The sequence below is a fragment of the Ammospiza nelsoni genome, chromosome 4, assembly GCF_027579445.1.
Source record: "Ammospiza nelsoni isolate bAmmNel1 chromosome 4, bAmmNel1.pri, whole genome shotgun sequence".
Taxonomy (NCBI): Eukaryota; Metazoa; Chordata; class Aves; order Passeriformes; family Passerellidae; genus Ammospiza; species Ammospiza nelsoni.
Window position 1 is genome coordinate 60,160,684 of NC_080636.1, and position 13,794 is coordinate 60,174,477.

The 13,794-nt window shown below is 36.9% G+C and overlaps 1 protein-coding gene across 2 annotated transcripts in view; it reads left to right on the top strand.

The window, feature by feature from the left end:
* Positions 1-13,794, top strand: part of GRID2 (glutamate ionotropic receptor delta type subunit 2) — a 677,499-nt gene that overhangs the window by 476,811 nt on the left and 186,894 nt on the right. For both annotated transcript variants that reach the window (XM_059471361.1, XM_059471362.1), the window contains one exon: positions 7,458-7,577. In XM_059471361.1, the coding sequence (XP_059327344.1) occupies positions 7,458-7,577 (120 nt within the window). The remainder of the gene's footprint in view (positions 1-7,457; positions 7,578-13,794) is intronic.

The following is a 13,794-nucleotide window of genomic DNA, read 5'->3' on the forward strand; positions in this document are numbered from 1 at the left end:
TCTGCGGAATTCACCATCGCACTGCCTTTGACGTTAATTAAGTGAAATCATAGAAATGGGAGTAAGGAAACCCCTAAATTATCTACCCTATGTTCTGCCACTGCAAAACCGTCCCTGTAACTGTAGGTACAAAGTTTGTGGTGATTGGGGTGGGGCTGTGTCCAGCCTCATCCCCATGGGTGCAGCTGTGAGCAGCAGGTGAGCAGCACTGACAGCAATGAGCCATGGAGTGCCCAGGGGCACTGACCCATCACCAAAGGGAATAGAGGGCACACAGGGGCAATGCGTGTAAGATAAGGATCTAAAAGGTTGCACAGAAGAGTATTAAAGGGCAGAGCTTGCAGACTTCTGTAGTGGCATGGTGTTACTCTGTATGGGCTAATGCTTGAAGCCTTCTGAAATTGTATGGTGCTACTGTGTGTATTTTGGTCATCTCAATTGCAAAGTGTAACAGACTCAATACAGCTTTATCCAGTGTTGCTGCTTCTCTGTGATTTTTATTTCCTACCTTAATCCTTGTCATGTCCAAGATGTTTTTCCTGTTCAGTCTTCAAAGATAATTTCTCTTAGTTATTTCCTTTCTTCGTGATGTGTACAGCCTCCACATACTTACAGACAAATGTAACTTTCCAATATTTAGTCAATATGAACAGGTTGAGAGTTTGCCCTTTCCTGTAAGTTTTTTGCCTCATTTTCTTTATGTTATCGATGTCTTTCATAAAACTGCCTCCTCATTTGTCTGCATACACTTCCTGTTAATGCATATTTACATTTAAAGTGCTGGTGTTGTAAACACAGAGGAAAAAAAAAGGACGGTAAAAAAAATTAAAATGGTGCTTTATTTATGGCTTTCACTACAGGACATAAAAATAATTTAAAATATAATGTTGTCTTGAGAAATTGCTATTCTGCATTAGGTATTTAGCTTTACCAGAAATTATGATGATGCAGGCAAAATGTAAGACTCCTTTGAACACTGCTTATATTTTACCCAGTCCCAGGTTAATCTGCGTTACCTCCAAAATGATAGTTCAAGGATTTCTTTGGTATCTGCTTCCACTTTCCATTCTAACAGTTTGAACTCATGAGACTGCAAGAATAATCCAGGACACTTTTCTTATTCAGGGGCAGGAAAGGTCTTTAAGGGACTCCAAACTGAATTGCTCTTGAACTGTCTGAGCAATTTCCAATTCACTTTGGGCAGTCCCATGTATTTTGACCTATGATTCAGGCAATCTGGTTCTCTTTTTGCCTTGGATTTTGTAAATACCGTTTCACACTTTTCCATTTAAATGGCCTGGAGAATTATGAAAGCATTCAAGAAGGCAGGAGCAAGTGGAAATTCCAGACTTCTTGTTAGCTTGCTAAAAAATTAATCAAATGCCAAAGAAATTCCTGATCTGTGCAGCTAACCATGCGTCCATCCTGTCACTTTTGGGTTTCTCTGCTATTTCAATTAGATGAGTTTGATAAGAAACTATTTTATTGGTGTAAATTGAAAAATCCAAATACTCTTTACACTGCATTGTGCTGACAGAGATTAATTTCTAGAAGTAATGTGCTAAAATTGAAAGTCAAAATTTAATCCAAATGAAATATAGAAATTTTACTTTGTGTGGATGTCAGTAGCATTTCAATCCATAGGCAGGGGAAAGCTAAAGATTGCAAAGATTGCAGCTGAGAAGTGGAATTGCACAAAAACAAGAATTCTGCTTTAGTTTTGTGGCCTACTTTCTCTTTTTCTCTTTTCTTTCACTAAAGCAGTTGTGTAGAAGAGCCATGGCATCACAGCTGTGTACTTTTGAAATTAAAAATTTGGCATTGATGAATGCCTGATGAGGTATCAGAAAAACAATTCAGAAGTAATGAAGGGGGAAAGGTCCTCACTTCATCTCTCTTCCTGAGAATTCTTCTCTTTCCCATCTTGTCTTATTAAAGATCTTTTCTCTCCTATTTTCCTGGAGAATCCTCTGAATCAACTGAAATACAGGTTGTTTTTTTTTTCTCAAAAGCATACCAGTTTCCCTTAATTTTGAAAGAAAACAGATGCAAGTTACCACGTGGTATTAAATAGTTTCCAAATTAAAGTTCTTCATTTTGAAATCACTACTGTTGCCAGTGGTGATGTACAATGAAATATCATAGTAATATATTGATGTAATTCAGGGTGAAACTACATTCTGAGATTTCTTAAATACTCTTGGAAAAAGAACTTCCATCCTCTGCAGCACCTTAATTCACCCTTCATGGTGACCTGTATTGCAGAGCTGAAATCATCACCTGGTCTCTGGCTGTCCCTCCTCTCAGTGTAGCTTCACTAGGAATCAAATTATACTCCAGTACTCAAGGTCTTGAAGGGGAAAAGAGTTGAGAGTTTTTCTGAAAAGATCCAAAAACAGGAACATCTGGCAGTGTTTTAGCTGCAGAGGGAGACCTTTCTTTGATTTCTGGAGGGGGAAATGAGAAAAGAGATGGGAAATCTTTATTAAGCCACTCACTGTAGAAGGTAAGAGAAAGGGTTGCTGATGTTTAACCTAGAGCAGCAATTGTTAAATTTGTTACCCTGGTGGTAAATAAACTGATTTCTTTTTAGAGAACAAGCTAGTAAAGGATAGCAGGCAATGAGAGGAAATTAGAGTTTCCAACATTTCTTAAAATTGCAAAAAAGCTGTCTAAATCATTCCTTATTGTCATTTGTTACTTTTCACTGCTGAGCATTTGACTCATGCATCGCTATTTCTCCAAACAGCTACAAAAGCGGTTTTTTCTTTGTGAATTCAGCTGATTGGACAAAGCCTAAAGAAAACATTTTAAGCCCACCACAATTATTTAAATCTAATATCTGCTCCTGCCCATCCTGGAACTGAATAAACAGTTAAATTCATCAGGAAATACAATCCTTCTAATGAATTTGGCCAACTCCAGCAATTAGTTTAAATTCACTTCTGTAATGGGATCTATCCCTAAACACAAGCTCACTTGTTTATCTCTCAGTAAAGCCATTTCACAGTTGGAGGAATAAGTATCACTAGAAAATAATTCTGCTTTGGGAAAAATTAATCCTCCTGAGTAGCCTGGGAATGAGTGTAAGTAGGATTATAGGGAGGATCAACTCAGCAAGATGGCATCAAGTTTCTGCAAATACCTCCTCTCACACGTCCCAGGGCTCTTCCAGTCACATTGGTTTAGCTCACTAACAGCAAATTTTCAGTGCTAGCAGCACAGAGCCTGTCCCTTTCTGGAAAATGAGCTGTACCTCTTGCTGTTTCGTGAATCATAGGTGGGATTGTCAACTAGTCCTGCTCTCAGAAATGTCAATGACGCTCAGTGGTGACACGCAAAAAAGATGCCAAATTGTTTTTCAGGTAGTGGATTGGATTGTTGGTGCTAGTTGAAAACCCAATAATGTTCTCAGGATCAGACTTTTTCAAGAATAAAATGTGGAATGTGTATTTACTGATTATAGCATTTTTTCTTGCCTATAGCAGGGTATAGCCTATTTCTTACCCTTAATTGCAAAATAGCTGGTACCTGGAGAAAAAAGAGGAAGTTTGAACAGAAGCTGAGACCAAGTAAAGTATTTTATAGCTGATGATTGGCAAGCTGACATTCCCAAGTGAGGTCCTGACTGCTAGGTAAATAGTGCTTTCTTCAGGGACTTACAGTATAGCAGTGCCTAAGCACATATAAACTGTAGTTTATCTTGCCAGTTTAGATGGGACTCAAGTAGGCTTTAATTATATTGCCAAGCTTTATAACAGCTCTGCAAACCCAGAGCAGTGATCAGAATTCTAAGTAAAACATTTTTGGCCTAGCAACTGACATTTCACTCTTCAGTTGTATATGTGTCAGGAAATTACATGGTTGCAGCTGAACCTCAGAAGAATTTGAGAAGGTAGATAACAAATATATCTTCATTCTTCCCCAAATAGTATTGTTTCTGTGAGTTAAATGGAATGAAAAATTTATTTTACTCTTGGCTGTTGTCATGATTAACACTAAAATCATTTGGGAAAATCTCATCAGGAAGTTACTGCATCAGTAGCTGTCATGCAGATGGTCATTTCCTCTGTGATCCCCTCCCTCTATGCACTAGCAGAGGGATAAAACACATGCTGTAAATAAAATGTTTCAGACAGATCCACACTGTGAAAAACTACTCACAAAACTGGAGCAGCATCCTGAAGATCTTCCTAGGTGATATTCTGCTCCCCTGTGCCAGCCCTGAGCAGCACCCAGAGTTGTGTGAGCCTTGTGGAAAGGCTGTGGGGGACCATGAGGAGCAGTGGGGAGCACTATCAGGATTGCATGGCCTGCAAGTTCAACAAGATCAGTCCCAGACAGGGAGGAGAAACCAAGACCTCCAAGAAATTCCTATAAATTTAGTATTGTTGCTATTATATGGATGGTTCTTTGCTGTTTTGTCTTTCTGCCTCTTCCCTTCCCAAGCTGGCAGCATTCCCATTTTGATGGGAGCTCTTATTACACTGTTTTATATGTACACAGTCTAGGAGAGGGAGCTCTGATTAAGACACTGCTAAATGAGAAATTTTCAAAGAAGGATAGATTGCCAAAGCAGATAAATGAGAAAAAATGTTGTTGTGGTTAAGACTGGATTCCAGACAAATAAAGCTGATGGACTTGGAATTTGTATCTTGTCCTGACAATTGCAGCCGTTTAAAAATCAAGTTAAATGAACTCATACAAAGTTTCTGGATAGAGATCAAATTCAAAATACATCTTAGGTAATTCTGTTAACCTGTGCTGTATGTAAGGGGACATATATTTCCAAAGAATCCTGTGTTTTCTAAAGAAATTGATTGATTGATTACTTCAAGTATAATTGAGCTTAAATGATTATTTGAATTATTTTTAATTGTATTTACTCAAATAAGGACAAAGGTTATAAAAGTAAATTTAAAAGTTTGTTACAATTTTAAATTCCTATCCCAAGTTTCAGAAAATCATTTACATTTTAACTCCATGCTCCTTAAAGTATTGGGACTGCTCTCAGTCTGGAACAAAATGTCACCTAAATTTTCTAGATTGAAAATCCTGTATTCTTAATTTCTATTTTCTGCTGTGCAAAGCATCTGTGTGAAGAAATTGTAATGTTTTTTGTTGAATATTTCCTTTCTTTTACCAGTTTGTTCCAGTTTCCCCTTCCTTTTTCCAAGTTCTGCTTGTGGATCACTTGAAATCATGGTACTGCTCAGGTTGTCTATACCAATTAAATTGATTTTCAGACTTTAATTACCTCAGACCCACAGGTTTAATACCCAGTGTGAGGGAAAGTTTTAGGAAGCAATATTTCCTATAGGAAATATTCAGTATTATATAACCACATCGGTATCTGGTAAGGTGTCCAGATGGAGGCTTTGAGCAATCAGATGGGCATCCCAACTCATACAGGTCTGTGACACTTCTCAGGCATTTCTCCATCTAGTGTTCTGTGAAACTGTGCCTTAAGGATTCAAAAAATAGATAAGAACCTATGAGAGAAAAGGTATATGGAACAGGTTTAGGCTTCTGGTCCACGAGTAGGATGAAGTCAAATTTGAGTTGAAGTAAAAGGTTTGTATTTGTGTTACTCAGTTATTTACCAAAAGATATCTTCAAGTGATTGTGTGGGCAAACACAAGTTCACTGTCTTTACTGTGGACCAGCCAGAGGTGTGCTAACCCCAGTCTAAAAGCCACAAAGGTCTGGTTAGTGCAGTATAGTAGTCAAGATAAAAAGGAATCAGAGTGTCTTGCTAACCACAACATTAGCTGAAATTCTCTGATTTGCAATTGCCAAAGTCTTCCTGCAAATGTCTGTTTCGATGTACCCTTAATCAGGCTATTGGCTTTTTTCCTTTCTTTTTTTAAATTTATTTTTGTTCTAGTACAGAATTAAAAAGTAAATACTATAGAAAGAAAATTTTATCGAAAATATTTTTCAAATCATTAATTATGTATATACACAGGGTATTTTATTGCTTTTAACTGTAAATGGCACTCATAGTTTTACTATCATAATATTTTTATTATTATTTTAATATGTCGTTATTTATGTATTATTCCCTGATAGTACTAGTTTCTAGTAGTCTAGTAAATTCTAAAATTATCATCTCAATGATTAATTTCATTACTTTTGGTACAATCACAGTAATGTTTTATAAAGGTCAAAGAACATTCAGTTATTTCACAGCAATCTGCAATGGAGATGCAAATTTTGTATTCCTTCCTGGATTTTGTCCAGACTGAAGATTTAAGAATAGAGCTTTTAATATGATTCAGCAAGGCTCATGTGCTTAGCTAGATAGTTCATATTGCAAGTTTCTCCAGTTTATATAGAAAAGTTCCTAGGTGAAACAACAATCACAACTGCAAAGTTCTTGCCTTATGTTTTGGGGGAAAACTATGCATTTCATGTGGTTTTACACCAGAGGCAGATTTTTTTTTTTTTTTGTACATTCTTAAAATATTTTTTACCGGTCTGGTTTTTTGGTTTTTTTCTATTTTCGAGGGAGAGGGCTAAGCATCAAATTTCCCTTCAATCTGTAAATTGAAGAAATTTTTGAAGGGTAAAGGTTTTCATTATCAGCATTTCACATGGTTCTGTTGATTTTATAGTTCAGGTCATCACAGTTCTTATACAAAGATGAAATGTGTGTCACGTTGAATTTACTCTGGAATAGATTTTTAGTATGGCTGCGGCATGTATAGCCCTTTCAGCTCTAATTCTTTGTGGGGATTATTCACTCCAGTGTTTCATCTCTAGTGTTTTAACCCCTTCCAGCAAAACTGTAGAAACATTTAAACAAGCTTGACGAGATGCTGCCTTGTTACTCATGTCATGTATTCTTAGTAGAGGATAATTGGGAGGAAAGAGAAATATCACTGCATTCAGCTAGACTTTGAATGAATCCCTTCTTCATTTGTGCAAATCACATACTTTGAGCTCAAAAAGCACATAACTTGGTCTAAACCTCAGCCTGCCCTCATGAGGAAGTCTTTCATGGGGGAGAAACAATTGAGGGGAAAAAGATCAACAAACATAACTCATTTTTGTGCAATTTCTTATATGTGTTTAGCTTTGCTTTCACTAAACTTCTTTGCAAAAAACTAGTTTTTATTTTTTTAATTTGTTGAAGTGTCCATACATACATGCTGATGGGTCGAAGAGCAAAAATTGGAGTCTTAGCAAATATGCTAAGAGTAAGACTTGTTTGTATTGACTCTGCTTAGCATTGCTGAGTTTAATTCTTCTGGGAAGAACTTCATTCTGATGCAGGAATAATTTAAGCTTCAGAATTTTTAGGGAACCATGGTCTTTGGAAAACTATCCTAGTTCTGGTAGTTACCTATTTATTCTGCATAGCTGGTGCACGAAGACCTTCAAGAAACTAAAAGTTGTTACAATTACTCACTTAGAAGTTTTCAGTCAATTTTCATTTTTGTTTTTTCCAATAGGGTGGAGTAAATGGCTTGACTGGAGAACTGGAATTTGCAGAAAATGGGGGGAATCCCAATGTGCATTTTGAAATTTTGGGGACAAACTACGGAGAAGATCTTGGCAGAGGCATCCGCAAGGTAAGGCTACATGTATTCAAATAAGAGATTGCTGATCTTTTCAAAACCTTTCTTGTGTTCCATGTTAATAGAAAAGCATTTGGTGGCAGATAACATGGTGTTCTGTATTGTGAAAGGAGTAAGACATAGGAGAAAAGCTTTGAACTTGGAGATGGTCATCTATTTCATGATTTCAAATTGGTCTTGGAGCAGGTTGTGTTGATCAAGATACCATTTGTAATGCAGAATGTGTTAAGCTGCTGATGGACTGTCCCAAAAGACCAGTGAAAGCTGTTGTTTTTAACCCTTACAAGCCCTGTCCAAAATAGCATATCTTACACTGAATAATGTTTAGAGCACCCAGACTGGTCCCTGATACTTGGTCAAAGTGGGATCCCCACCTGCTAGATGATTAAAATTCATAGCGATGGAAAGAGAAATTCTCTTGTAGAATAGATAAAATTTCTATAGCCTCTTCATGAAATAAATACATGGTGTTTTAATAGCAGTTAACTTTTACAGAATAAGTTAATATTATGTACTCAACTGCCAGACACAGTCCAAAGGACTTACATTTTTACAGGGAATAGCATTTATGTCCAGCAGAATTACTCTTTCTTGGTATGTGAGTTTTGCCAGTTTAAAACTAAATTTAAGTCCTGTGTAACAAATGGTGGAAACATGTCTCTATTTGCAGTGAATAGCCTTAACTTTGAAAAACTGGTCATCTGGTATGGCAAAAATCGTATGGCACTTCACAGGTAAACAAAATACTAATAGGCTTTTCCAGGAGCAACTCTCCTTCAAAGACATAGTTCCTGAAAAATTCTGAGATCTCTTCATTTAGTGTATCACATCGTACTGGGTTTTGTATAGGAGGAACATGAAGTGATTGAAAGGAAATGAGAGTGTTTTCTTAATATATGTAAAGTGGGTCCATGTGTAAGTGTCACTTCATGATGAAGTGCATCATTTGCCTGCATACCTTCTGGAGCAACAGATAAGTATGCTGAAAGAAGGAAGAGATAAATAAGAAGTGTAAAGTGTCTAAAAACTGAACTTTCTCCTCCATTATCCATCAGAATTGTTATTCTGTTTGTGCTCTTTCATCTCTTGCCAATACCCTAATGTACACATGGGCCTATAGTTATGCCACCTTGTGCAGAGGTCCTGACAGATGCTTCCGAAACTAGACAGAACTGGATCTGGTTGATATTTGGAGGTACCTTACAGAGAGTCTTTGGAGACCAGAATGTTGGCTAAGTCCTTATTCCCTTACATTTAAATTCTGTCTGTTTCAACATATTTTGATTTATTTTCCATGCTATGCACTGAGGAGCTATTTATTCTTTAGAGCTGCCTTCCTAAGACAAATCTATGTCTCTTCATTTAATTTATTTGGTTGACTTTGACTGGGTTGTTTTTGACTTCAGGCCTGTCTGGGTAAATGCCTGAGTGAAGCACTAAGCTGTGTTCTTTCATTCCCAAAAAGATAGAAAAGAAAGAGAGACTTGCACAAAGATCTTGGAAATATAGAAGTACAAAACACTTCCTGACTACTCTAACTCTTTTTTGATGGTGTGTTTAGAATTGTACTATTAATTTAAGCTATGGTAGAGTTTGATTTTAGAACAGATATTAATGACTGGTCACACCTAACTTGTGTAAAACAATGGGGCAACACAAACAGGTCTTTTGAACCTTCCTTGTTTGCTCTTTATGATAGTTACAGAACAAAGAGAAATTCACTGTCTTTCGAGGGAAATGGATTTGTAGTTGGTCAAAGAGAATAGAGCTTTGCTCCCAATATAATTAGATTATGAAACTCAGCCTCATACAATCCTGTTGAGGAGAAAAGCAAAGTTTAAAATTAAGATGCTAAAAGTATGTGGCGTTTTTTACATTTGCCAAGATGAGCATTTAAAATTAAATTTAGATATTATAAGAAAATTTTCTTGGTGGAAAAGACAGTAAATGCTTCTCTGTGGAGGTTTGTGATCTGCTCTGGAGGGTCCAGAGCAGAACAAATTAAAACTGTTTCATTTTTTTCCTAAACAGCACTCAATAATCCAGAGAAACCTTTAAAAAAAAGTGTACAGAAAAATTTTCTTTAGAAGGAAAGTTCTCTATATATTATGAGAATGTGATAATTGTTCTCAGAAGTTTCTTTAAAATAATTCCAATAATTATTTCAAATTTTTGCAATAAATGGAGTAAGAAAACAATTTAAAATTAATTTCTAGTCAATGTCAAAGAGTTAAAAAAACAAGGTAAGGTTCTCAAAACAATCACTTCAGAGACAGAGAAGAAAATTTTTAGGGGATTTTACTATTTGACAAAAATTCACATCTTTTATCTTGGATTAAGATTTACTTTACAGTGTATGAGCTACTAGTGTTGGAAGCAAATGACAATAATTACAGGAGTCAGATATATTTTTGTTAACTACACTAATTAAAGTACACTTCAGATTTTCATGTATTTAGTGATCTGACTGCAGAACTACCTAAGCATTTTTATTTCTCAACCCTAGTAGAAGCAGCTGCAATTAGCAGAGTGACTGAAATTTCTAAGCTAATGCATCTTCCCTAATCAACATATTTTCAAGTACTTTTATAAGAGATAATGAAGGGTAAAATCATTACAAAAGGCCCATTGAAGTCATTGGGACCAGAGATTCCCATCAAGTGAATTGTTTAAAGAATTGCTATTTTGTTTTCCTGAGGAACAGTCAATTGATTTTAATAAAGAAAGTAAGATTTTAAAACGCACTTGAATTTCTCAAGAGAAAATTGAATTGCAAAGAGAATTTCTGCTTGAAATCTGTTCTGCTTGGGTTCTGCAGTCATTTATACTACTGCAAAGTTCACTTATATTCGTAGGTGATTATTCCCAGGACACCAGGAAAGCAAATAGTTTAGGATACACATAGAATTCATGTTTATGTTTGGTTTATTTGGTCAAATTAGGCCACGTATCTAGGAAAAACTGTCTTCACATCCTCTCCTTCCTCCCACTGCTTTTCAGGTATGATAGTAACCCAGCTTTCTTGGGTTACTATCATACCTGAAAAGCAGTGGGAGAATCCCTGTGAAAGATCGTTGTGCTGGGCTCTGTCACCTAGTGACAAGTTAGCAAATCCTGGAGTGGGATTTGCCTGAAATAGCAGTTTTGTACACTTGTGACTGTAAATGTTATCCATCACCTTGCAGACCATGGATCAGTTAGCTTGCACTTTTTGCCAGAGCCAAGTACTTGGAGTAATACACTCAGACTGCTGCCAGGTACTGATTTTATTGACACCAGTCGTATTACAACCCCAAAGGAACTGAAGAAAATCTCTCACTTTTACACACCGTGTTGTGGCTTACCTTTGTGCAGATGTAGTTATATGCAGTGGGAGACATGGGTGTATTTCTGACATTTCTCTGTTGGCATTTGTCTGTTGGTATTTGACATTTGAGTATGTATTCTTTGACATTTAAATTTCGGTGCAATACTTTTATCTCTACTGCTGAAATAAAAGCTGCCATTCCCGTGAATAACCATCCAACAAACAAATGAACAAAAGGAAGCTGATAGCTCTGAGTACTGTCTTACATCTCAGTGGTGTAGAAAACAGCACTGCAGAAATAAAGTGGTTTTCATGTTTCTTACAGTGCTCCTTGTAATTCAGAATGGGCTCATCTTCAAAGGCTCTGTTTGACATTTGAAGTTTAGAGGACTTTCTTTCTGTTCCCCCACTGCTTTTCTCTACCACAGGTGGGCATTTGAAGATGGTGATGTGTTTTGCTTTAGCTCCCTATCCATATTAGCATACACCAGCCTCCTCCTGCATGTTTCTCTTCTCTTCTGAAGATGTTTTAGGTTATTTCCTCCCAGTGAGGGAGCAAGATGATGTACTAGGCTCTTGCATCAATTCCTGTCTGCACCAAGATGTCCATGGCAAGGTTTCCTTTGCGTTCAGGACAGCTAGAGATGCCTTGGAGGAAGGATAGAGCTGTGAGCCTGCAGGAAAACAGGGAGCCTTGGTGGGGCAGCAGGGTAACCCAGGATGCTTTGAGCCATCTGCATTTGTCCATTAGGATTATAGGGTTCAGTCTTAAAGCATTTTGATTTGATTGTCTCAAGGATTTTTCAAGCATCTCATGTGAAAGGGATTGAAACCTGTCTAACAGCTTTCTACATTTTTCCTCTCTGCTTCTGCCAGTGCAAGTTGCAGGACCTTCCCTGCAGAGTCAATGCATGCAGGTTTTCATTTCACAGACAATTAAGGGTTAACACTCTATAGTTGTGCTATTTGTTCAGAGATGGGAAAGCTGGTTTGCATTTTTTCATTCTCTTGAAATAATTGCTATTTCCACTTCATCTGAAAAGACTTGTTGATCACAGTAGTGATATTTCTTTCTAATATGCTATATTTTTTTTCTTACACATGGAGCAATTTTCCAGGCATATATTTTGATCTTCAGGAAGTTGATTTCTATTCTTACAAAGTTAAAACTTATTTTCTGCATCCTTTATATCCATTATTTTGGCATTAGGCAAAAAGAGCAGTTATACAGCACTGCCAACGCTTACTAGCTAACCCCATCCAATAACCAAGACCATATGAAGTATTTCCTTCTCAGTTAGCTTCTTGGTAAGCCACTTGAGGTAAATGATGGTTTCACCTGGTCTCTTTGTGAGCATGATCAAGGTAGAGCTGTGTAATGTGACTTTAAAAATATATTTGTATCACCTCCTGATACTTTAAGCTGTGACCTGTGCAGATGTTTCTAAAGGTTGACCTGCAATTTATGATGTGACTGAAAGACATCCTTGTGATTTAGAGAGACACTATTGATGATGTATTTTCTAGTGAGTTGAAATAAAAGTTGCTGTGTCTAACTGCTTTGCAATCTCTAGTATTGATGGAGAAGGTAGACCTGGCACAGCACCACCATGATGGTCTTTCTAAAGCAACCTTAAATAATTAAACACCCTTCTAGAAATGAAATGAGCTACTTAATATTAAAAGTAAAGAGGTAATTAAATATGTTGGTGAACCAAGACTGGCTGATCTGGTTCAGCACAGAACTTAAATTTTGCTGTAAGCCTGCTAATGGGTAGCATTTCCTCCCTACATTTAGTGCTATGCAGTAAATTGATTAAGACACAGTGACTGATACTTTACTTTCTGGTGGCTTCTGCAAATCTTTTGTCAAATCTTAGTGAAATTTAATTTGGCTGCAAAATGTTGAGGATTTGCTTGCCATCACAATAAAACTAGAGTTAATACAGAACTGTGTTTTACTTGGAACTGTACTTCTGCTTAGATTAAAAGCCAAACAAATTGTGTATTTGACTATAACAGAAAAAGAAATTAAAGTATCCGTCCATAATTGTATTTTTGAATTAAAAAAGATTTAAAGGTCTTTAAAAAAAATTCTTTCTTCTTTTGAAAGGAGCATTTTCATTTTCTTTTAAAATCTGAAGATGCAGAGAGAGAGGCTGACTGACTCAAAGTAATCAGTAGTGTATCATTTGGAGAATTTATCAGCTTTTGGATTCAGCTCATATTCAGATGGGGGGAGTGAAATCCAATTTTTGTGCTGGATTGTCCAGCTGTCTGCCCTGATCCTGGGCTCTTTGGATGAATATTTCATTACTTGTGATAAGTGCAAAGTAAAGAAGCCAGAGATGGATTTGGTGGCTTGGTGGATGCTGCCCCAGGGACACAGAAGACAAAGGTTCAAGTCATGATTCTGATAAATGCAGAGCAGAGTTGCTACAACTCAACACATTCCACATGAATTATTCACCTGTGGAGCAAAACATCCATCTTGAATCCATAAGAGCCAGGATCAGGTGTAGGACCAAGATGACCCAGAAGTCAAACTCCAAACTAATACCCACAAACCCAAGGCAAGCACAGTAAGCTAGCTATACAGGTGTTATCCCACCTATTTCTTCTTACCAGAACAGTCAGTCATGTCTGCTGAGTTCTAGTGTGTTGTAAAAAAGAGAATTTTAGCCTGTAATATTAATGGTGTCAAGAGCCCCTGGTCTAGAACAATAAGGATAAGTGCTCAGTGAAAATTCCTCTCAAATAATTAAGATCTGGGTTTATCCAGTTTCCAGCTCACAGGTTGGATGGCCCTTAACAGTGACTTACAGGGCTATAGATGATTTTGAAAAATATGAGTCTTTCAAGCCTCTGAATAACTGCAGCACTCTGGAGTCAAGAGGGGCATGC